This window comes from Aotus nancymaae, unplaced genomic scaffold (assembly GCF_030222135.1).
Source record: "Aotus nancymaae isolate 86718 unplaced genomic scaffold, 86718_ANA_hifiasm-v0.15.2.pri h1tg000040l, whole genome shotgun sequence".
NCBI lineage: Eukaryota > Metazoa > Chordata > Mammalia > Primates > Aotidae > Aotus > Aotus nancymaae.
In genome coordinates, this window is record NW_026988454.1 from 127,973,939 (window position 1) to 127,995,849 (window position 21,911).

Below are 21,911 nucleotides of genomic sequence, written 5' to 3' on the forward strand. Positions count from 1 at the left end.
ATCTATTTGTGTGAGTGCCTATGAGTTTGGAAGAATGTATACGAAAATGTTAATAGCCATTTTCTTTGGTTGAAGGGATTATGTTTCTAGTCTTTTACTGTTAACTGATTTGTATGTTCTCTCTCTTTTCTTGCTCAAACAGCATATATCACTTGCATATATCACTTTCATAATAAATTTCATTTTGAGCAGGAAAAAAAGAAGAAGCGTTCCTAAAGGGAAGGCCCAAAATAAGTGACCTTGTACTGATAAAGCACGCAAACTCAGAAGTTCCGGGTGGCGGTTTCCTCGTGCGTGCGTGCGTCCCTCAGGCGGTCAGGTTCTGCGGTCAGAGCAGGCAGTCTCTCAGGCACTGCCGAGGCCGCCCCAGGCTCCTCGAGGGTCCTGGCGGGGGGCGGGCCTACGCCAGCCCGGAAGAGACGCAGTGCCGCGCATGCTCTTTCTTTTCCAGCCCCGGCCCCGGACCCTACGGTCGCCGAGGTGAGTTTCTGTGGAGTTCGAGTTCCATCGGCCCCCATCCGGGCCATCCTGCCGCCTTAGCAGCTGCTTCTCCCCAAGGTGCGGGCAAGGGGCCTCTCCCACTCCCCACACACCCATTTCTGAGTAGCGACAGGGGCTGGAGGCCTATTTTATGGGGTAGGGGGGGCCGCTGGTAGGCGGAGATTGTCCGAGGGAGGAGGGAAGGATGAAGCCAGTGTGTGGCGGAGAAGAGCCAGACGAGACTAGAGAGAGAGTGTCCCGCCGACACGCTTTTTCCTTGGGGACAGGACTCCTCCGACTGCCTCCATGCTTGGCCCTGGAGCTCTAGTTTTGGGGAGGAGTGGTTGGTAGGAAATGAGGGTGCGAAGGCCTTAGCCCTTCGGTTTGGGGTCTGCCGCCTGCAAGAAGCGGGGACTTGACTTCTCCGGGCCTTGCCTGCACACCTTATGGTAAGCTGCGCGCTTCCGTGATGAGTGCAGTCGCTGACGGCCTCCGACTGCTCCGGATAATACAGGGTCTGTGCCTCTTGCCCTCCCTCCCATTGACCTCTGTGATTGTGAGAACTTAGGGAAGTTTGGCGCGAATGTGCACCCCTCTCCTGCTTTTGTTTTAACGTATTGGCAAGTTTTCCAAATGAACTGTTTTTGGGGGTGTGGAGGGATGGAGCTGGTCTCTGCCGAATCTGACTGGCAGCGTGTAGTCCTTACACAGGCATGCTGTCTATGGTTTTGTGTGGTCACTTGATTACCGGGCCCCGGCCACATTACTCAGAAGTGCTCTTGACAGTCGCCTCTTTATTGCAGATGTTGATGCCTAAGAAGAACCGGATTGCCATTTATGAGCTCCTTTTTAAGGAGGGAGTCATGGTGGCCAAGAAGGATGTCCATATGCCTAAGCACCCGGAGCTGGCAGACAAGAACGTGCCCAACCTTCATGTAATGAAGGCCATGCAGGTAGGAGGGTGAGGAGGAAGGCTGTGGGATGACATGGGATTGGATGGCGGGATCTTCCCTTAATGTTAAGGCAAGTTCCAAAGGGGAGGTCATGACTGCTGGAGCTGCTTGCTAACTTGAAGAGCAGGAACTGAAGACTTGTGTAGGATGATCCAAGCTTCTAGTTAGGCGTTAACAGTAGTTTTCTGCCTTGCAGTCTCTCAAGTCCCGAGGCTACGTGAAGGAACAGTTTGCCTGGAGACATTTCTACTGGTACCTTACCAATGAGGGTATCCAGTATCTCCGTGATTACCTCCATCTGCCCCCAGAGATCGTGCCTGCCACCCTACGCCGCAGCCGTCCAGAGACAGGCAGGCCTCGGCCTAAAGGTATGATGCCCAAACAAATGCCTCCAACTATTTAAGGATAGTTTTGTGTAAGGGACAGAAGCATTCTTAGGTGGTGTCAGCTTTAGAGGGCTCTGGCCTGCAGGAATTTGGTCAAGTGCTAGAACCTTTGGCCCATGGCTTGGGACCTGGACTAGAACTAGACTCAGTTCTTCAGGCCATCTATGAGATGGTCTTAAGCACAAAATAGTCTGTCGCTTTCTTTCTTTCTTTTTTTTTCTTTAAGACGAGGTTTCTCCATGTTGGTCAGGCTGGTCTCGAACTCCCGACTTCAGGTGATCCACCCGCCTCAGCCTCCCAAAGTGCTGGGATTACAGGTGTGAGCCACGGTGCCTGGCCTAGTCTGTCACTTTCTTCACCCACACCCGTACAAACATCCAGACACATAGAATAACTTTTCCAGCAGAATCAGTTGTACTGTCCCCAAGAAGTCCAAAACAAAGCTATTTACCACCTTGAAAGAAACAAGAGTTTCATAGTTTTCTTGCCAACAGGGCAAAAATTTTTAAAAAGTGGAATGGAGAACCAGTAGTGTATACTACAGTGTGAAAGGAAATGCACTTGTGTGTGGTATGAGGAAATTATCTTCTGATTCTTGAGATCGTTGCTTGCTAACTTTTTTTTGATACAGAGGTTTGCTCCCTTGTCCAGGCTGGAGTGCAGTGGCAACCTGCATTTTGTCTAGGTTATGGTTCCTTTTTTTTCTTTTTTTTTTTTTTTTTTTTAAGAGACAAGGTCTCGCTATGTTGCCCAGGCTGGAGTGCAGTGGCTATTCACAGGCACAATCCCACTACTGATAAGCACAGGAGTTTTGTTCTGCTCCCTCCTTGGGCAACTGGTGGTCCCCCACTCCCAGGGGTTATGGTTCTTTGTTATAAAACTTTGTAGGAGCTGCAGAGAGCATAGATTGGGGTGACAAAATGCACAGATTCCTAAACGTCATCAGAGAGTCCAAGTTCCCCTGGAGAGTTAGTTTATGGAGCTCAGGAATTTATTTGTTGTGAAAGTTCCCCAATGGATTCTGGTGGTTAGGTAGACATAATGTATCTTTATTTTTTAAGATGGAGTCTCAATCTGTTGCCCAGGCTGGAGTACAGTGGTTAGATCTCGGCTCACTGTAACCTCCACCTCCCAGGTTCAAGCAATTCTATCTCAGCCTCCTGAGACTGGGATTATAGGCGCCTGCCAGCTAATTTTGTATTTTTAGTAGACATGGGATTTCACCATGTTGGTCAGGCTGGGCTCGAACTCCTGACCTCAGGTGATCCGCCCACCTCAGCCTCCCAGAACAGAGTGCTAGGATTACAGGCATGAGCCACCACTCCCGGCCCATAATGTACCTTTTTAGCAAAAGTTCTGTACTACGTCGTGGAATCACCTGGGGACAAAAATAACAGTACCTATCTGTACTTGGTATGTTCTGATTTAATTGGGCCTGACATTTATTTTTGCCACTCACTACATGGTTAATTTATTTCTGCTTTAAAAGCAGTTCATTCTGCCTGAGTGCAGTGGCTCATTTCTATAATCCCAGCACTTTGGGAGTCCAAGGCAGGACTGCTTGAGTCCAGGAGTTTGAGGCCAGCCAGGGCAGCATAGTGAGACCCCATCTCTACAAAAAAATAAATTTAAATTAGCCAGGCATGGTGGTGCACACCTGTCCTTGAGCCCAGGAACTTCAGGCTGCATTGAGCTGTGATTGTGGCCATTGCACTCAGCCTGGGTGACAGAGCAAGACCCTGTCTCGGAAAAAAAACAACAAAAAAGGAAACAGTTCATATTCTAATCATAGAATATGAACCGTTTAATCTAGTGAGTTCCAAGGTAACTGGGTAGAGAAAATACTAGATTAAACGGTTACTTACTGTGTTTGTGAGGTTTTTGTTGTTGCTGTTGAGACAGAGTCTTACTCTCTTGCCTAGGCTGGAGTGCACCCAGTTGACTACAACCTACTACAACCTCCTCCTCCCCTCCCCCTCCTCCCCCTCCTCCCCCTCCTCCTCCTCCTCCCCCTCCTCCTCCTCCTCCTCCTCCCCCTCCTCCTCCCCCTCCTCCCCCTCCCCCTCCTCCTCTCCCCCATGATTCTCTTGCCTGACCCTCCTGAGTGGCTGGGATCACAGGCAGGCACCACCATGCCCAGCTAATTTTTGTATTTTTAGTAGATACAGGGTTTCACCATGTTGAAACTCCCAGCCTCAAGTGATCCACCTGCCTCAGACTTCCAAAGTGCTGGGATCACAGGCGTGAGCCACCGAGCCTGGGTGTTTATGATAATATTTTTAAGGTAGTTCTTAAAGTTTGTGCCTTAGACAGGGTGCCTTAGACAGGGTGTGGTGGCTCACACCTGTAATCCCAGCACTTTGGGAGGCCGAGGCAGGAGGATCACTTGAGGTCAGAAGTTCAAGACCAGTCTGGCCAACATGGTGAAACCCTGTCTCTACTAAAGATAACCAAAACAAAAATAATTAGGCTGGGTGCGGTGGCTCACACCTTTAATCCCAGCACTTTGCGAGGCCAAGGCAGGTAGATCAATTGAGGTCAGGAGTTCGAGACCAGCTTGGCCAACATGGTGAAACCCACTTTCTACTAAAAATACAAAACTTAGCCGAGTTTGGTGGCACATACCTGTAATCTCACCTACTTGGGAGGCTGAGGTGAGAGAATTGCTTGAACCCAGGAGGGAGAGACTGTATTGAGCCAAGATTGTGCCAGTGCACTCCAGCCTGGGTGACAGAGCAAGACTCTGTCTCAAAAAAAGATAATAAATAATAAAGTTTGCCTTAATATATATCCCACAGCCTAACAGGTATGTGAAGAAGCTCAAGAGGAACTAACAGATTCTTGGTAGCCCCTAGATGATGCACTTAATATTGGAGTTGGGACTGAGCTTATGATGCCTTTTTCCACTTACATGCATCAGGTTCAAAATTTTGGCTTTTCAGTGTTCATGGAAATAGCTACATATCTAGATTTGTCAAATAATTGAAAAATGGTTTTATGTTGAGACAAAATGGAAGCCTTTTTTGCAGATTGGTGGCATTTTAACTGAGATGGGAATTTTCTAGGTCTTTGAGGAACGAGATTGTCAGTGATAAGTTTCTATGGAGAAATAATTGTTTCTAGCTGACATTGTCGGTTTAAGGAGTTCGTGTCCCTATTAACCCATCTTAACTAAGTGGTTGCTAAGTGAAAACAGGAGAGCAATGCCAGTTTTCTTGGCTCTAAGGGACAGAGTTCCCAGATTGCCCTGTGTTGACAGTGTGGTTTGATTTACATAGGTCTGGAAGGTGAGCGACCTGCAAGACTCACAAGAGGGGAAGCTGACAGAGATACCTACAGACGGAGTGCTGTACCACGTGAGTAAATGCATCACCTATATTAGGGGCATTGGGGAATGTCTGGATTCTCACAGCTGGCTCTGGCTGGAGCTCAGCCCCTGATGATGACACAATGACCAGGGAAGATTCTTGGTTTCACTCTGCAGATCATCAGAACAGCTAGAGGAGTTCTTTGTGCTGCTTTCCTTATGCAGTGATTTCATAGATGGGAATTAGGAGGAAAGCCTTCTAAGTTAGGGTTGGAATTTTTTAAAACACAAAACCCAGGCCAGGCTCAGTGGCGCACCTGTAAACCCAGCACTTTGGGGAGGTCAAAGTGGGCAGATTACTTGAGGTCAGGAGTTCGAAACCAGTCTGGCCAACATGGTGAAACCCCATCTCTACTAAAAATACAAAAATTAGGTGATGTGATGGTGGGCACCTGTAGTCCCAGCTACTGAGCTTAAACCTGGGAGGCAGAGGTTACAGTGAGCTAAAATCACACCATTGCAATCCAATGTAGGTGACAGAGCAAAACTGTCTCAAAAAAAAGAAAAAACTCTTCAGTTTTTTGAGTTCTTGAGGCTCCTCCTGAAGATGAGGAGCCTTCGGTATTTTTGCAAAGGAATAATAGGACTCAACTTGTTTTTAAAGTCACTCGCTGTTGATTGTGATACAAAAGCAAGGTGTACAAGAAGAGTTTTTACTAACTTCTACCACTCTTCCCTTCCTCTTGTCATCTTTTAGAGAAGTGATCACTTGACATGAGTACCATGCAGGGTAGTAGAAGGAATGAATTTCTCTAGCCCTTGGTTCAGAGGAAGCTCGTGATTGCTCATATTGGAAGTTTAACGGTTATGGGCCAAACATGGTGGCTCGCTCCAGCCTGGGCAACAGAACAAGACCCTGTCTCAAAAGACATTTAACGATTCCTAAACCCATATTTGTTACTGGCATTTGCTTTCTTCCTCCCCATATCCTTGTGCCCAATATGAGCCATAGATGTAATACAAAATTTCCTGGTAGCCATGCTAGAAAAAGCAAGTAGAAATAGGTTATCTGAGTACTAATAATGCCTTTTATTTAATCAAATATGTGTAAAAGTGAGCTGGGAATGGTAGTATGTGCCTAAAGTCCCAGCTACTTGGGAGGCTAAAGCCAGAGGATTGTTTTGAGCCCAGGAGTTTGAGGTACAGTGAGCTATGATCTTGTTGTTACACTCCAGCCTGGGCAACAGTGAGAACCCCCAACTCGAAATAAATAAATTGGTTTTTTAAAAAAAATGTATCTAGGCCTGGCGCAGTGGCTCACGCCTGTTAATCCCAGCACTTTGGGAAGCCAAGGCAGGCAGATCACGAGGTCAAGAGATCGAGACCATCCAGGCCAAAATTGTGAAACCCCATCTCTACTAAAAAATACAAAAAGTTGGCTGGGCGTGGTAGTGCATGCCTGTACTTTCAGCTACTCGGGAGGCTGAGGCAGGAGAATTGCTTGAACCCAGGAGGCGGAGGTTGCAGTGAGCCGAGATCGTGCCACTGCACTCCGGCCTGGCGCCTGATGACAGAGTGAGACTCTGTCTCAAAAAAATATATATATCGAAAAGTGTTAATTTAACATATAATCAGTAAACAGTAATGAGATATTTTACTTTTTTTTTTTTCCTTAAGTCTTTGAAATCTTGTCTGGGTGCAGTGGCTCATGCCTGTAATTCCATCACTGGGAGGCCAAGGCAGGTAGATCACTTGAGCTCAGGAGTTTGAGACCAACCTGGGCAACATGGCAGAACCCTGTCTCTACAGAAAATTTAAAAATTAGCTGCTTGTAGTCCAGCTTGAGCCCAGCAGGTGGAGGTGGTAGTGAGCTGAGATGAGGGCACTGCACTCCACCCTGGGTGACAGTGAGACCCTGTCTCAAATAAATAAAACTGGTGAATTTCACACACATCTCCACTTGAACTGTGACTGGCATTTAGGACAGAACAGCGTCTTGTCTACTCTCCCATGGTGGTAAAGCAGCTTTTTGCTTTTGTGGGCCCTCGTTGCCTTTACATCTTAGTTCTTCGGCTAATTGCACTCCCTTTGTTATCTAGATGCTGCTCTGAAGTGGGTAAGTCAGTCAGTGTGATAGGAAGTGGAAATCCTTAGGGAGGATTTGATAGTTTGGGCTGTGAGTATTGAAGTGTGACATATAAGGAAGGCTGAGAAGGGCGCCCCAGGAGAGGCAAAGGTGGCTCAGAAGGTATTTCCCTCCACTGGTGTAATTTGCTTATACTTAATGGGATGGTACATGACTTTTCCTGCAAGATTGGAGTCAGTGAGTTGTCTTCCTTTGTTCTATGGTAGATTCGATCATATGATGATTCTAAATCAGTATTTCACTTTCCAGCTGGTGCCGACAAGAAAGCCGAGGCGGGGGCTGGGTCAGCAACCGAATTCCAGTTTGTGAGTATCTTCCTATTAGTTTTCCATGAGTCACTTTTTCTGGTCTCAGTCTGGTTGCTCTGCAGGTTGTGAGCATGTCGTATAGTGTGGCTGGGTCCTGTCAGCTAGTTCCCTCCTCACACTTTTTTCCAAATTCCAAATACATTTTACATTGAGATGTATCATGCAAACTTTTGTAAATATATAAATTACTAAAATGAGTCTCACAAATCAGTACATGTGGCATACTGGTATTTTCTATTTTATTAATGATGGTCGTATAACCCCCTGAAATAGTTTTGGGAACCGAAGCTTGATATTGCACTAAACGTTGGAAGGTGGGTAGCCTTAGGAACCAAGATGATATGAAATCAAATCCTTCATCTTTTTTCAGATGATGTAATGTTAGGTAGGTTTCCCCTCTGCCTCAGTTTCCCTATCTATAAAATAGAAGTGATAATTACAGCTACCAAGTTAGTTGTGAGATTAGCTAATCCAGGCACAGTGCTGGCATATAACTTGTCCAATGGCAGGTCCTCATAGCACATGATTGCTCTCAGATAGGTCATTTGTAAAAAGGAAAGCATGTACAATAGAAATGGTTCAGTCCTGTGCTGGATGCTTCCATATGAGTGTGGGTGGGTGGCCATATTCCCACTTTACCAATGAGGAAACGGGCCAAGATGTTAGATACGGCCCCACATCCAGTAAAGAGCAGTGCTGGGATTTATGGCCTATACTCAGCTCTGTCCCAGCTATTTATATTTGGGGGGCCTCTGCAGCTATAATGAGGCCTGAAAGTTAGCAAAACCTCGAAAGGTCAAACCAGAGCTGCTCATGCTGATGTCATGTGCTTTCTCTTTCAGAGAGGCGGATTTGGTCGTGGACGTGGTCAGCCACCTCAGTAAAATTGGAGAGGATTATTTTGCATTGAATAAACTTACAGCTAAAAAAACTTGTGTCTGGTTTGTTTGCATTGTGCAGCCTGAACAGGAATGGTTTAAGGGCAGAGTGTAAATAGGGCAGTACTGGCTTTGTTTGGGGAGCTATCATTGTCCTGGGTAACACCGGCTGTGCTGTACTTGGCTTTGGCATGTGCCCTGCTTTCTCTAGCCAGCGCCTCCCTGCAGAGTGGTGTCCCATATGGTGCTGCACCTTGGAGGCAGTTGGAAAACTGGGTACCTTCTCCAGATGAGCCATGCTGCCTCAACTCTGTGAGGTGGGAAAGTTGCTGTTTGTCCTGGAGTCGTGATTTGTGCCTGCTGTCTGGAACTATAAGAAGTGCTGGGGAGGGAGGATGGAAAGTAACAACCAAGGAAAATGGTACACTTGGAATTCTTCAATTTATGGGGAAGAAGCACAGGAATGATGTTTAGGCCAATATTACTAATCTAAGTCTTCAAGGCTCAGGGTTTGTTTATAATAATCAATGGAGAAAAGAATGCACAAAAACAACCGTTCACAGTGGCTAAGGCCTATTAAGCCTGAGGCAGGAGGATTGCTTGAGGCTAGGAGTTTGAGACCAGCCTGGGCAACATAGCAAAACCATGTCTCCAAAAAAGAAAAGCACAAAAACATTTGAAAGTAACCTGAAAACTTTTTTTTTTTAAGATAGAGTTTTACTCTTGTTGCGCAGGCTACAGTGCAATGGTGAGATCTTGGCTCACCGCAACCTCTGCCTCCTGAGTTCAAGTGATTCTCCTGTCTCAGCCTCCCATGTAGCTGGGATTACAGGCATGTGCCATCATGCCCAGCTAATTTTGTATTAGATAGGGTTTCTCCATGTTCATCAGGCTGGTCTCCAACTCCCGGCAGATGATCCGCCCGCCTCAGCCTCCCAAAGTGCTGGGATTACAGGCATGAGCCACCACACCTGGCCAATATTTTTATGTCTTAATGTGATTGGAATAAATACAGGGCAGTTGGAGCTTTGCTGTCCAGGGTTCCTTGAAGAAGGAATAAGAGTTGTAGTTTTCCTTGGACTCCGAGTGGTGATCTGTCATCCTATGGCATGACTAAATAAATGGACTAGAGGTGTGTGTGTAGTTTTCTGGTGGTCAAGTGTGATCTTAGCATGGGTGCCAGAGAGGGACTGCAAACATACTATACACCTGGCACAATGCCAGAAGGGAACTTGGGAGTAGCCCAGTGAGAGCTGAGACAATCCTGCAGACCTTTGCTGGGCAGGACATCAACCTTGGCTTGTAGATCAGTCACCGTGACTGTCTGCAGTAAATACAAGCTATGGGATGGAGGAGGTTAAAGCATTTGAGATCTGTACCAACCGGTGGCTCAAGACAGGCCCAAGGTAATGTTTTTCAGCCAGAAAAACTGGTAGCTAATTGGAAGTGCATCTTACAGGTTCTGGGGACTTGGAAATCATATTTGTGGAGTACTGTGGGCCAAGCATTGTATAGAAATGGATGATAATTGGTTAAATGGGGCGTGGCACGATGGTTCACACCTTAAATCCCAGCACTTTGGGAGTCCAAGGCAGGCAGAACACTTGAGTCCAGGAGTTAGAGACCAGCATGGATAACAGTGAAACCCTGTCTCCACAAAAAAATGCGAAAATTAGCCATGCATGATGATGCTTACCTGTAGTCCCAGCTACTTGGGAAGGTGAGTCAGGAGGATCGCTTGAGCCCAGGAGGTGGAGGTTGCAGTGAGCCAAAATCATGCCACTGCACTCCAGCCTGGGCTACAGATCGACTGTCCAAAAACAATCATTGGTCTCATGAAGCTGAGCACTGTGGTACACACCTGTAGTCCCAGCTACTCAAGAGGCTGATTTAGAAGGATCACTTGAGCCCAGGAGTTCAAAACCATCCATTGTGAGACCCAATCTTAAAAGAATTGGTCAAATGAGATGGATGATAATTCTAAACTACACAGGCGAGAATTTTAAACCACCTTCGGTATTGATAGGCAGTTGTAATGTAGACCACAAGGTGGCAGCTGATAGCAACATGCACTTAAGTGTTAGTCCTGGGAAGTGAGCTTTGGAATCTGAGCCACCAATAAAATAGAAGCTTGCTTTGGCAGAAAGAAGCAGTGTTTTGGGTAAGCTCATTTCAGCATGGCCTTGGCTCGTTTCAAAGATTGCTTTTTATCCAATTTTTCTGCTGGCTGGAGTGATGTCAAGTGGTTTGCCCATGTTCACACGCTTTGTGATTGTTTAACCTGGATTCCACTGTGAAATGTTAGTAGCTCCTGCCTTTCTGTTTCCCACTGAGGCCAGCTAGTGAATGGGTTTCCTCTACAACCTTAGTGATTTTCTGGCCCTAAAATGTCACTTTTTCAGCTAGTGCTCTGTCAACTTCTTTCCTCATGATTCAAATTAGTTCCATAATACATATTCCAAGGTCAGCCATGGACTCTGGGGAAACCCAAGGAATCTATAAAAGAGAATGTGAATAAAAAACAACATGCAGGTAGAAGTGGATCTTGGTGCCTGCCAGCTCTGTCCCCTACCTTGGTAGATTAAAATGTCCCTTTAAATCAATAATATTAGCTGCTCAAGGATTCATTGCTAATAAGAGCTCTGAGAAACAAAATTTGCCCCTAAGCACCTGACAGTCGAGTTCGGAAAAGAAAATCAAAGCTATACGTTTAAAGTCCAGAGCAACAACTATTCTGTAAGTGGTAAATCATTAAATCCAGACTGAATTCTAAGGAAGTGTAGGGCAAGGGAGATGAATGAAGGCTGAAGTGGCCCAGAGGTGTTTGCAGGGCAGAGGAGGGGTGAGACTAGTCAGGGCATCTTGAAAAAGTTTTATTGGAAAATAAAGATGGCAGGTGGTGTCAGGTTATGAAACTAGCTGATGTCAAAAAATCAAGTTATTTCTTTTTTCAAGCAAAGCTAAAAAGGAACATTTTAAGTCCCACTACTGGTGCCTAAGGAGGTCATTTGGGGAAAGTGGGTTAAAAGGGGCAGGGAGAGGTCCACCTGGGTGGTTGCATGGGCCCAGTCATCACTCAGGGAAAGCTTTGAAGAGGTTTGGTTTTGTTTTGTTTTTTAAAAGACAGGGTTTCACCATGCTGGTCAGGCTGGTCTTGAACTCCCGACCTTAGGTGATCCACCTGCCTTGGCCTCCAAAGTGCTTGGATTACAGGCATGAGCCACCACGCCCGGCCACTTTGAAGAGGTTTAACCCATCTTCCAGGGTTGGTCTCCAGGTGCACCATAGCCTTGAATCTACCCACCAGCCCAATGGTTCATCCGATAATCCCAACCACCACTACTACTACTATTAAGGGCTTTTTCAAGGGATTTTGGAAGCTGATGGCTGAAGATAATATTTTCCTAATTAAACATAACTTCCTGATGTCGGCACAAATCTCCTTCCCTGAAAAACAGAATCACCTTGCAGCCAGTGCCAATAGCAACTTTACGTCTCAGTGACCCTTTTGAAGCACCACTTCTGCTTTAATAAACGGACCTTCAAGAAGCAACTATCATGTAGGTATGTTAGATGCATGGAGACAAGATAGAGCAGCTTAAATGATCCCCTAAGAGGCCAGGCACGGTGGCTCACGCCTGTAATCCCAGCACTTTGGGAGGTTGAGGTGGGTGGATTACGAGGTCAGGAGTTCGAGACCAGCCTGGCTAGCGGGGTGAAACCCTGTCTCTATGAAAAATACAAAAAATTAGCCAGGCATGGTGGTACGCACCTCTAATCCCAGCTACTCAGGAGGCTGAGTCAGGAAAATCACTTGAACCAGGAGGCAGAGGTTGCAGTGAGCCGAAATTGCGCCACTGCACTCCAGCCTGAGTGGTAGAGCAAGACTCTATTTAAAAAAACAAAAAAGATCCCTGAGAGACTTGTTTTTGAGGAGGTTACAAGAACACTCCTTACCTGGTGCCCGGCATGGGTGGGCCTCCTGCAGGGCAGTGTGGGCCCATCAAGGCTAGTCATTTTCAGGATAGACTAGTTTTCATTTTCTAGAGTTTGATATAAATGGAATCATATAGTATGCATTTTTTAAGTCTGGCTTATTTTGGCATGATTGTTTTGAGACACATCAGTGCTGCGTGTATCAGTAGTTCCTTCTGGGCAGCACCCCATTGTGTGGCTACACCACGATTTGCTTATCCATTTACTTGTACTTGGGGATTTGGGTTGTTTCCAGTTCTTGGCTATTGTGACTAATGTTGTGAACATTTGTGTATAAGCTTTTGTGTGGACATACGTTTTCAGTTCTCTTAGGTATATACCTAGGAGTGAAGTTGCTGGGTCATGTGGTAACTCTATGGTTAACATTAAAAGGAACTGCCAAACTGCTTTCCAAAGTAGCAGCATCATTCTATGCTTCCTCCAGCCATGTGTGAGTTTCAGTTGCTTCTCATCTTCACCAGCACTTGTTCTGGCCAGTCTTTTCATTTTAGCCATTCTAACAGGCATGAAGAGTTTGGATTTTATCCCACAGGTGATCATGAGCCAGTGAACAATATGAAGGTGGGAGGGGAAAGCTGGGCGCAGTGGCTCACGCCTGTAATCCTTGCACTTTGGCAGGCCGAGGCAGGTGGATCACCTGAGGTCAGGAGTTCGAGACCATCCTGGCCAACATGGTGAAACCCCATCTCTACTAAAAATACAAAACATAGCTGGGCGTGGTGGTGGGGTAATCCCAGCTACTTGGGAGGCTGAGGCAGGAGAATCGCTTGAACCCGGGAGGTGGAGGTTGCAGTGAGCCAAGATTGCACCACTGCACTCCAACCTGTATGACAAAGTGAGACTCCAACTAAAAAAAAAAAAAAAAAAGGGAGGGGTACAGTGGATGGGGAAAGGGGAGATGTTCATCAATGGGTACAAAGTTTCAGTTAGATGGGAATAAGTTTTGGTGTTCTATTGCATAGCACAGTGACTATAGTTAATAATACTGTATTGTATATTTAAAAATAGCTAAAAGAGCATTTTACACATCCTTACCACAAAGAAACGATAAATATTTGAGGGGATGAATATGCTAATCAGCCTAATTTGATCGTTCTGCAATATGTACATCACATACCCCATAAACATACACAATTATTATTTGTCAATTAAAAATGAAACTTAAAAGCAATATGGAGGTAAGGACTAACACAACCAAGAATGCTGATGCTTGGGAAATACTTGAAGCTGCACTGCAGAATACCGTGGACTGGATTGGGTCTGCGCAGTGACCACACTGGGGCAGCGAGTGCTCATGGGTAAGCTACTTGGTCAGTGGTGACAATACACATTCAGGCTGTTACCGGGAAAGGGAGGGGACAAAATCCATCATTTGATTGCTCAGTTTTTGAAAGGCAAACTAGGACAGAATGAGGGCAGTAGGGGGGGGAATGAAAGGAATTGTTTAAAAAGTTACAGCCCATAGAAAGCCAGGAGCCCATTTCTATTGAAAAGTCCTTTATTGGAAGCCCGTGATAAATGCATGGCACCAGACCAAGGGAACAGCCACTTGAAAAATAAGCCCTGCATGGTTTACTGACATATCAAAGAGCCCATTGTGAGGAAAAGGGCATCTTTAAAAACGAAGAAATATTAAATGAGAGAGGATACCCAAGCTGAGGGAATTAAGGAGGCCTCAAAATGGGGCAAAATTTATGAGAGTTACAAATCAGTGGGAGTAAGAAATTCTGAAGAGTATCTGCAAGAAATGTCAGAGCAAATAGTTTATTTAAGTTCTCGTTTATTGAAGTGTGTGAAAAGCAGAAGGTCAGTTTGAGAATCTATGGGCATCCATTTATTAATGTGCAGAAAGTATACTGGGAGGCTGAACAGTCAACTGACTCTTTGACACCTTTGCCTCCGTTACACAGAGATTCCACTGAAATAAAAAACATTTAATATGGAAAACTTCAAACATGTAAAATAAACATAAGAGTATAATGAACCAAGTTCAGGGGTGGTAGCTCATGCCTGTAATCCCAGCACTTTGGGAGGCCAAGGTGGGTGATCACTTGAGGTCAGAAATTCGAGACCAGCCTGGCCAATATGGTGAAACCCTGTCTCTACTAAAAATACAAAAATTAGCTGGGTGTAGTGGCAGGTGCCTGTAATCCCAGCTACTGAAGTGGCTGAGCCAGGAGAATTGCTTGAACCCAGGAGGCAGAGGTTGCAATGAGCCGAGATCATGCCACTGCACTCCAGCCTGGGTGACAGAGTGAGACTCTGTCTCTTTTTTTTTTTTTTGAGACGGAGTTTCACTCTTGTTACCCAGGCTGGAGTGCAATGGCGTGATCTCGGCTCACCACAACCTCTGCCTCCTGGGTTCAGGCAATTCTCCTGCCTCAACCTCCTGAGTAGCTGGGATTACAGGCATGTGCCACCATGCCCAGCTAATTTTTTGTATTTTTAGTAGAGACGGGGTTTCACCATGTTGACCAGGATGGTCTCGATCTCTTGACCTTGTGATCCACCCGCCTCGGCCTCCCAAAGTGCTAGGATTACAGGCGTGAGCCACCGCGCCCAGCTGAGACTCTGTCTCAAAAAAAAAAAAAAGAGTATAATAAACCATAGTGTACCCACCACTGATCTTCAATAGTCATCAACACTCTGCCATTCCTTTTCTGTTCGTTTGTTTTGAGATGAAGTCTCACTGTGTTGCCCAGGCTAGACTCAAACTCCTCATACCTCAGCCTTCCAAGTAGCTGGGACTACAGGCATGACCTCTGTCATTCTTGTTGCATTGATACCTGCACGGCCTCTCCTCCCACCCCTAATTTGATTATTTTGTTAAGTCAGGTTTATCGAGGTATAATTTACATGTAGTAAAATTCACTTTGTTTTTTTGAGACAAAGTCTCACTCCGTTACCCAGGCTGGAGTGCAGTGGCACCATCATGACTCACTGCAGCTTCTCCCTCCCAGGCCCAAGTGATCCTCCCACCTCAGCCTCCCAAGTAGTTGGGACCACAGGTATGTACCACCATGCCTAATTTTTAATTTTTATTTTTGTAGAGATGGGGTCTCCCTATGTTGCCTAGCTGATCTCAAACTCCTGGGCTCAAGTGATCCTCCTACCTTGGCCTCCTGAAGTGCTAGGATTACAGGCATGAGCCATTGCAACTGGCTAAAATTCACTTTTTTTTTTTTTGAGATGGAGTTTTGCTCTTGTTGCCCAGGCTGGAGTGCAATGACACAATCTCGGCTCACTGCAACCTCTGTCTTCGGGTTCAAGTGATTCTCCTGCCTCAGCTTCCCAAGTAGCTGGGATTACAGGCATGTGCTACCAATGCCTACCTAATTTTGTATTTTTAGTAGAGACAGGGTTTCTCCGTGTTGGTCAGGCTGGTCTTGAACTCCCAACCTCAGGTGATCCGCCCGTCTTGGCCTCCTAAAGTGCTGGGATTACAAGTGTGAGCCACTGCACCTGGTCAATTCACTCTTTATAGAGTTCTGAGTTTTGATAAAAAGATATACACCAAAGTGAAGCAATGGAACTTTTCTATCACCCTAAAAAGTGTTCCCACATGCTACCAGCTTTGTGTTCAACCCCCTGGAAACCACTCTTCTTGATCTTTATAATTTTGCCTTTTCCAGAATGTCAGATAAGTGGAATCATACTGTATATACTCTTGGGTCTGGCTTCTTTTGCTCAGCATGGTGTTTTGAGATTCATCCATGGTGTTGGCATCCATCAATAGTTTGTTCTTTTTTATTGCTGAGTAGTATTCTGTATATGGATGTATCATAGTCTGTTTTGTTTTTTGTTTTTTTGAGATGAAGTCTCACTCTAGTTCAGTGATGTGATTTTAGCTCACTGCAACCTTTGCCTCCTGGGTTCAGGTGATTCTCATGCCTCAGCCGCTTGAGTAGCTGGGATTACAGGCACCCGCCACCACGCCCAGCTAATTTTTGTATTTTTAGTGGAGACGGGGTTTCACCATGTTGGCCAGGCTGGTCTCAAACTCCCGGTCTCAAGTGATCCACCCGCCTTGGCCTCCCAAAGTGCTGGGATTACAGGCGTGAGCCACTGCTCCCATCCCACAATTTGTTTATTTTATTTTTTTTAGACAGAGTCTCGCTGTCACCCAGGCTAGAGTGCAATGGCACAATCTTGGCTCACTGTAATCTCCACCTTCTGGGTTCGAGCAATTCTCCTGCCTCAGCCTCCCGAGTAGCTGGGATTACAGGCGCCTGCCACTGCACCCAGCTACTTTTTGTACTTTTAGTAGAGACGGGGTTTCAGCATGTTGGCCAGGCTGATCTCAAACTCCTGACCTCAAGTGATCTGCCTGCCTCTGCTTCCCAAAGTGCCGCAATTACAGGTGTGAGCCACTGCGCCCGGCCTGTTTATTCATTTTTTATACAGGCATTTTTGAGTCAAAATGACACTGAAATACACAAATATTAACTCTACCCTTTGATGATGGATACAACCATGTAACTCATACCCCTGAGAAAGAGGAAAGCAGCCCCTCACTTCAGGAACTGGCCTGATCCTAACAGCCAGGCCTTGGCATGTTTGAAGCTAGCCTGGCGCTCTCAAGGAGGCCATGCCATTCTCCTGTGGACATGAACATCATCAAACATCAACAATCAGACAAAGTCGCTTTGTGACCGTGATAAAGTACACCAAAAATATCAAGACTGCTGGGTGCAGTGAGTGGCTCATGCCAGTAATCCCAGGACTTTGGAAGGCTGAGGTAGGTGGATCACATGAGGTCATCTAATCCAGAGCAAAGCCTCTGTCCCTTAGCCTTCCCCAAAACCACCTAATGCAAGTCCAAATCCTGTATCCTCCTTATCACCCTCTTTGAGACACCCTATGCTTTTCCATGGTACTTACTCTCTTTCATGACAACCAGCAAAAACCCAACTTTGTGGCCAGGTGAGGTGGCTCACGCCTATAATCCCAGCACTTTGGGAGGCCGAGGTGGGCGGATCACAAGGTCAAAAGATCGAGACCATCCTGGCCAACTTGGTGAAACCCCGTCTCTACTAAAATACAAAAATTAGCTGGGCATGGTGGTGCGTGCCTGCAGTCCCAGCTACTTGGGAGGCTGAGGCAGAATTGCTTGAACCTGGGAGGCGGAGGTTGCAGTGAGCCGAGATCACGCCACTGCACTCTAGCCTGGCACCTAGTGACAGTTACATTTCTAATCTTTGCCTGGAGGGCACTGATCACTGATGTCCCTGTCAAGATACAAAATATTTCACTTTTTTTTTTTTTGAGACAGGGTCTCACTCTGTTGTCCAGGCTGGAGTGCAGTGGCATGATCTCAGCTCACTGCAACCTCCGCCTCGCCCTGGGTTCAAGTGATTCTCCTGCCTCAGCCTCCAGAGTAGCTGGGATTACAGGTGCATGCCACCACACTCAGCTAATTTTGTATTTTTAGTAGAGATTGGGTTTCACCATGTTGGCCAGGCTAGTCTTGAACTCCTGACCTCAGTGATTCGCCTGTCTTGGCCTCCCAAAGTGCTGGGATTACAGATGTGAGCCACTGCACCCAGCCAAAATACTTCACTTTCCCATAACATTCTCTCTTGTCTCTTGTCAGTTAATCCCTCCACCATCACAGACACACATGTATGTTGTTTGACTATTATGAATAAAACTGCTATGAACATTATACACATCTTTTTGTCAGCATGTTTTCATTTTTGCTGGATGCATTCATTTCCTATTGCTGCTGTAACAAATTATCAGAAACTTAGTGGCTGAAAACACTTATTTATTTATGACAGAGTCTCGCTCTGTTGCCTAGGCTGGAGTACAGTTGTGTGATCACAGCTCACTGCAGCCTCAACCTCCTGGGCTCAAGCAATCCTCCCACTATAGCCTCCTGAGTAGCTGGGACTATAGACATACGCCACCATGCCTGGCTCGTTTTTTAATTTTTTTGTACTAATGGAGTCTCACTATATTGCCCAGGCTGGTCTCAAACTCCTGAGCTCAAGTAATCCTCCCACCTCAGCTTCCCAAAGTTCTGGGATTACAGGCATGAGCCACCACACCCAGCCTACTATGCCACTTTAAAACTGAGTTGTTTGCCTTCATTATTATTTTATATATATATATTTTTTGAGACAGAGTCTCGCTGTCACCAGGCTGAAGTGCAGTGGTGAAATCTCAGCTCACTGCAACCTCCACCTCCTAGGTTCAAGCTATTCTCCTGTCCCAGCCTCCCAAGTAGCTGGGACTATAGGCACGCGCCACCACTCCCAGCTAATTTTTTGTATTTTAGTAGAGATGAGGTTTCACCATGTTGGCCAGGATGATCTCAATCTCCTGAACTCGTGATCTGTCTGCCTCAGCCTCCCAAAGTGCTGGGATTACAGGCGTGAGCCACTGTGCCTGGCAAAATTTTTTTTTTTTGAGTTCGGGTCTTGCTCTTTCACCTAGTCTGGAGTGCAGCGGTATAATCATAGCTTACTGCAGCCTTGATCTCCTGGGATCAAGCAATCCTCTTGCCTTGCCTCGGCCTCCCAAGTATCTGGGACTAAAGGTTCGAGCCACCATGTGTGGCCAGCTTTCTGAATTATTAAATGGCTAAAGTCCTTTATATATTACTGGATATAAGTCCTTTGTTAGTAATAACTCTTGTGAATATTTCCTCAATGTGTGACTTGTGACTTGGTTATTTATTTATTTATTTATTTATTTATTTATTTTTGAGATGGAGCCTCACTCTGTTGCCCAAGCTGGAGTGCAGTGGCGTGATCTCAGCTCACTGCCACCTCCTTCTGGGTTCAAACAAGTCTCCTGCTTCAGCCTCCCAAGTAACTGGGATTACAGGCATGCGCCACCACTCTCAGCTAATTTTTGTATTTTTGGTAGAGACGGAGTTTTGCCATGTTGGCCAGGCTGGTCTCAAACTCCTGACCTCAGGTGATCTGCCTGCCTCGGCTTCCCAAAATTCTGGGATTACAGGCTTGAGCCACTGTGCCCGTCGTATTTCTTTTCCTTTCTTTTTTCTTTTCTTTTTCTTTTTTTGAGATGGAGTCTCGCTCTGTGGCCCAGGCTGGAGTGCGATCTTGGCTCATTGCAACCTCCGCCTCCCAGGCTTAAGCGATTCTCTTGCCTCAGCTTCCTGAGTAGCTGGGATTACGGGCGCAAGCCACCATACCTGGCTACTTTTTAAATTTTTAGTAGAGACAGGGTTTCACCATGTTGGTCAGGCTGGTCTTGAACTCTTGACCCTATGATCCATTGCCTCAGCCTCCCAAAGTGCTGCGATTACAGGCGTGAGCCACCGTGCCCGGCCTATTTTCTTAAATATATCTTTTGATTAGAAGAATTTTAACTTTTTGATAAAGTCTAATTTATCATATTTCTTTTTCTTTTTTTTTTTTTTTCTTGAGACAGGATCTTGCTCTGTCACCCAGGCTGGGGTACAGTGGTGCAATCATGGCTCACCATAGCCTCCACCTCCTGGGCTCAAGTGATCCTCCCACCTCAGCCACCTAAGTAGCTGGGACCACAGGCATGCACCACCAAACCCAGCTAATTTTTTATTTTTTTATTATTTTTTTTTATTATTTTTTTTTTGAGACGGAGTTTCGCTCGTTACCCAGGCTGGAGTGCAATGGCGTGATCTCAGCTCACCGCAACCTCCGCCTCCTGGGTTCAGGCAATTCTCCTGCCTCAGCCTCCTGAGTAGCTGGGATTACAGGCACGCGCCACCATGCCCAGCTAATTTTTTTTTTTTTTGTATTAGTAGAGACGGGGTTTCACCATGTTGACCAGGATGGTCTCGATCTCTTGACCTTGTGATCCACCCGCCTCGGCCTCCCAAAGTGCTGGGATTACAGGCTTGAGCCACCGCGCCCGGCCTAATTTTTTATTTTTTATAGAGACGGGGTTTCACCATGTTGCCCAGACTGGTCTCAAACTCCTGGGCTCATGCAATTTGCCCATGTTGGCCTCCCAAAGTTCTGGGACTATAGATGTGAGCCACTGGGCACAGCCTAATTTATCATTTTTCTGTTCTGTTTTTTTTTTTGTTGTTGTTCTCTTTTTTTTTTTTTTTGAGACAGACTCTCACTATGTCACCAGGCTGGAGTGCAGGGGCATGATCTTAGCTCACTGCAACCTCTGCCTCCCAGGTTCAAGCGATTCTCCTGCCTCAGCCTCCCGAGTAGCTGGGACTACAGGTAATCACCACCATGACCAGCTAATTTTTGTATTTTTAGTAGAGACAGGGTAAATGTTGGCCAGGATGGTCTGGATCTCTTGACCTCGAGATCCAGCTGCCTTGGCCTTCCAAAGTGCTAGAATTACAGGTGTGAGCCATGACGACTGGCCTTTTTTTTTTTTTTTTTTTTTTGAGATGTTGTCTCACTCTGTCACCCAGGCTAGAGTGCAGTGGCACGATCTTGGCTCACTGCAACCTCTGCCTCCTGGGTTCAAGCAATTCTCCTGCCCTATCTTCCTGAGTAGCTAGGATTACAGGTGCATGTCACCATGCCCAGCTAATTTTTTTGCATTTTTAGTAGAGGCAGGGTTTTACCTTGTTGGTCAGGCTGGTCTCGAACTCCTGACCTTGTGATCTGCCTGCCTCAGCTTCCAAAAGTGCTGGGATTACAGGCGTGAGTCACGGTGCCTGGCCCGCAATTTTGTTGTTGTTGTTGTTGTTGTTATTCCTTTCTGAGTCCTGCTAAGACACCTTTGCCTACCCCCAAGTCTTGAAAACATTCTCCTATGATTTCTTCCAGATTGTTCACAGTTTTGTTATAGGACCAACAGGTTTGTGTGCTCACTGTGCAGTAACAAACCCATTACACTGAGACAGCAGAAATGTAGCCAAGAGTTTGATAATCACAGGGCGCCACGGAGGAGACAGAAGCAGACACTCAAATCCATCTCTCCGAGGAGTTCTGGGCTGGGATTTTTAAGGGGATAATGGAGGGTGAGGGGCTGGGAAACGGAGGTCGTTGATTGGTCAGGACAAGGGGATAAAATCATCAGGATGTGGAAACTGCATTCGTTGGTGAGTTTTTTTTTTTTTTAATAATTTTATTAAATTTTTATATGGAACACTTCACGAATTTGCATGTCATCCTTGCGCAGAGGGCATGCTAATCTTCTCTGTATTGTTCCAAGTTTAGTATATGTGCTGCTGAAGCGAGCACGGTTAGTTTCTTATGGGGTTCTTCAGACCAGCCGTGTCAGTAGTTTAATTAGCATGCAGGACCTGAAGGACTATCTCAAAGGGAAAACTTAACATTCCTTAATGTTAAAGTTGTTATGTAAAAAGCAGGTGAAGGGAACTGCAATCTTGCAACAGCGTCTATGTGATCCTAAGAGAATAGGCAGCAAATAACCATAAGGAAGCAGCTCAGAGAGCAGGCTGACCTCATGATTAATACTGAATGTGTGACAAGCTTGGCTGATGGGCTGATTTTCATTTCTCCCTCCTCCT

General features: G+C 46.0%; 1 protein-coding gene and 1 non-coding gene across 3 annotated transcripts; one reads left to right on the top strand and one right to left on the bottom strand.

The window, feature by feature from the left end:
- The first annotated feature begins 408 nt into the window (after nucleotides 1–408).
- On the top strand, nucleotides 409–9,593 carry RPS10 (ribosomal protein S10). 2 transcript variants are annotated; one of them, XM_012461641.2, is made up of 6 exons: nucleotides 409–480; nucleotides 1,284–1,433; nucleotides 1,630–1,801; nucleotides 5,098–5,175; nucleotides 7,522–7,577; nucleotides 8,423–9,593. In XM_012461641.2, exons 2-6 carry the CDS (start codon nucleotides 1,284–1,286, stop codon nucleotides 8,462–8,464), a joined length of 498 nt encoding a protein of 165 aa, XP_012317064.1. In that variant the 5' UTR covers nucleotides 409–480; the 3' UTR covers nucleotides 8,465–9,593. The 2 variants fall into 2 exon arrangements, with proteins under 2 accessions (XP_012317064.1, XP_012317065.1); XM_012461642.3 differs by having other exon boundaries at nucleotides 470–558.
- Nucleotides 9,594–21,514: 11,921 nt separating this feature from the next.
- On the bottom strand, nucleotides 21,515–21,621 carry LOC135268491 (U6 spliceosomal RNA). The gene has a single exon (XR_010336807.1). It is a non-coding gene; the product is annotated as a U6 spliceosomal RNA (small nuclear RNA).
- Nucleotides 21,622–21,911: the final 290 nt, after the last annotated feature.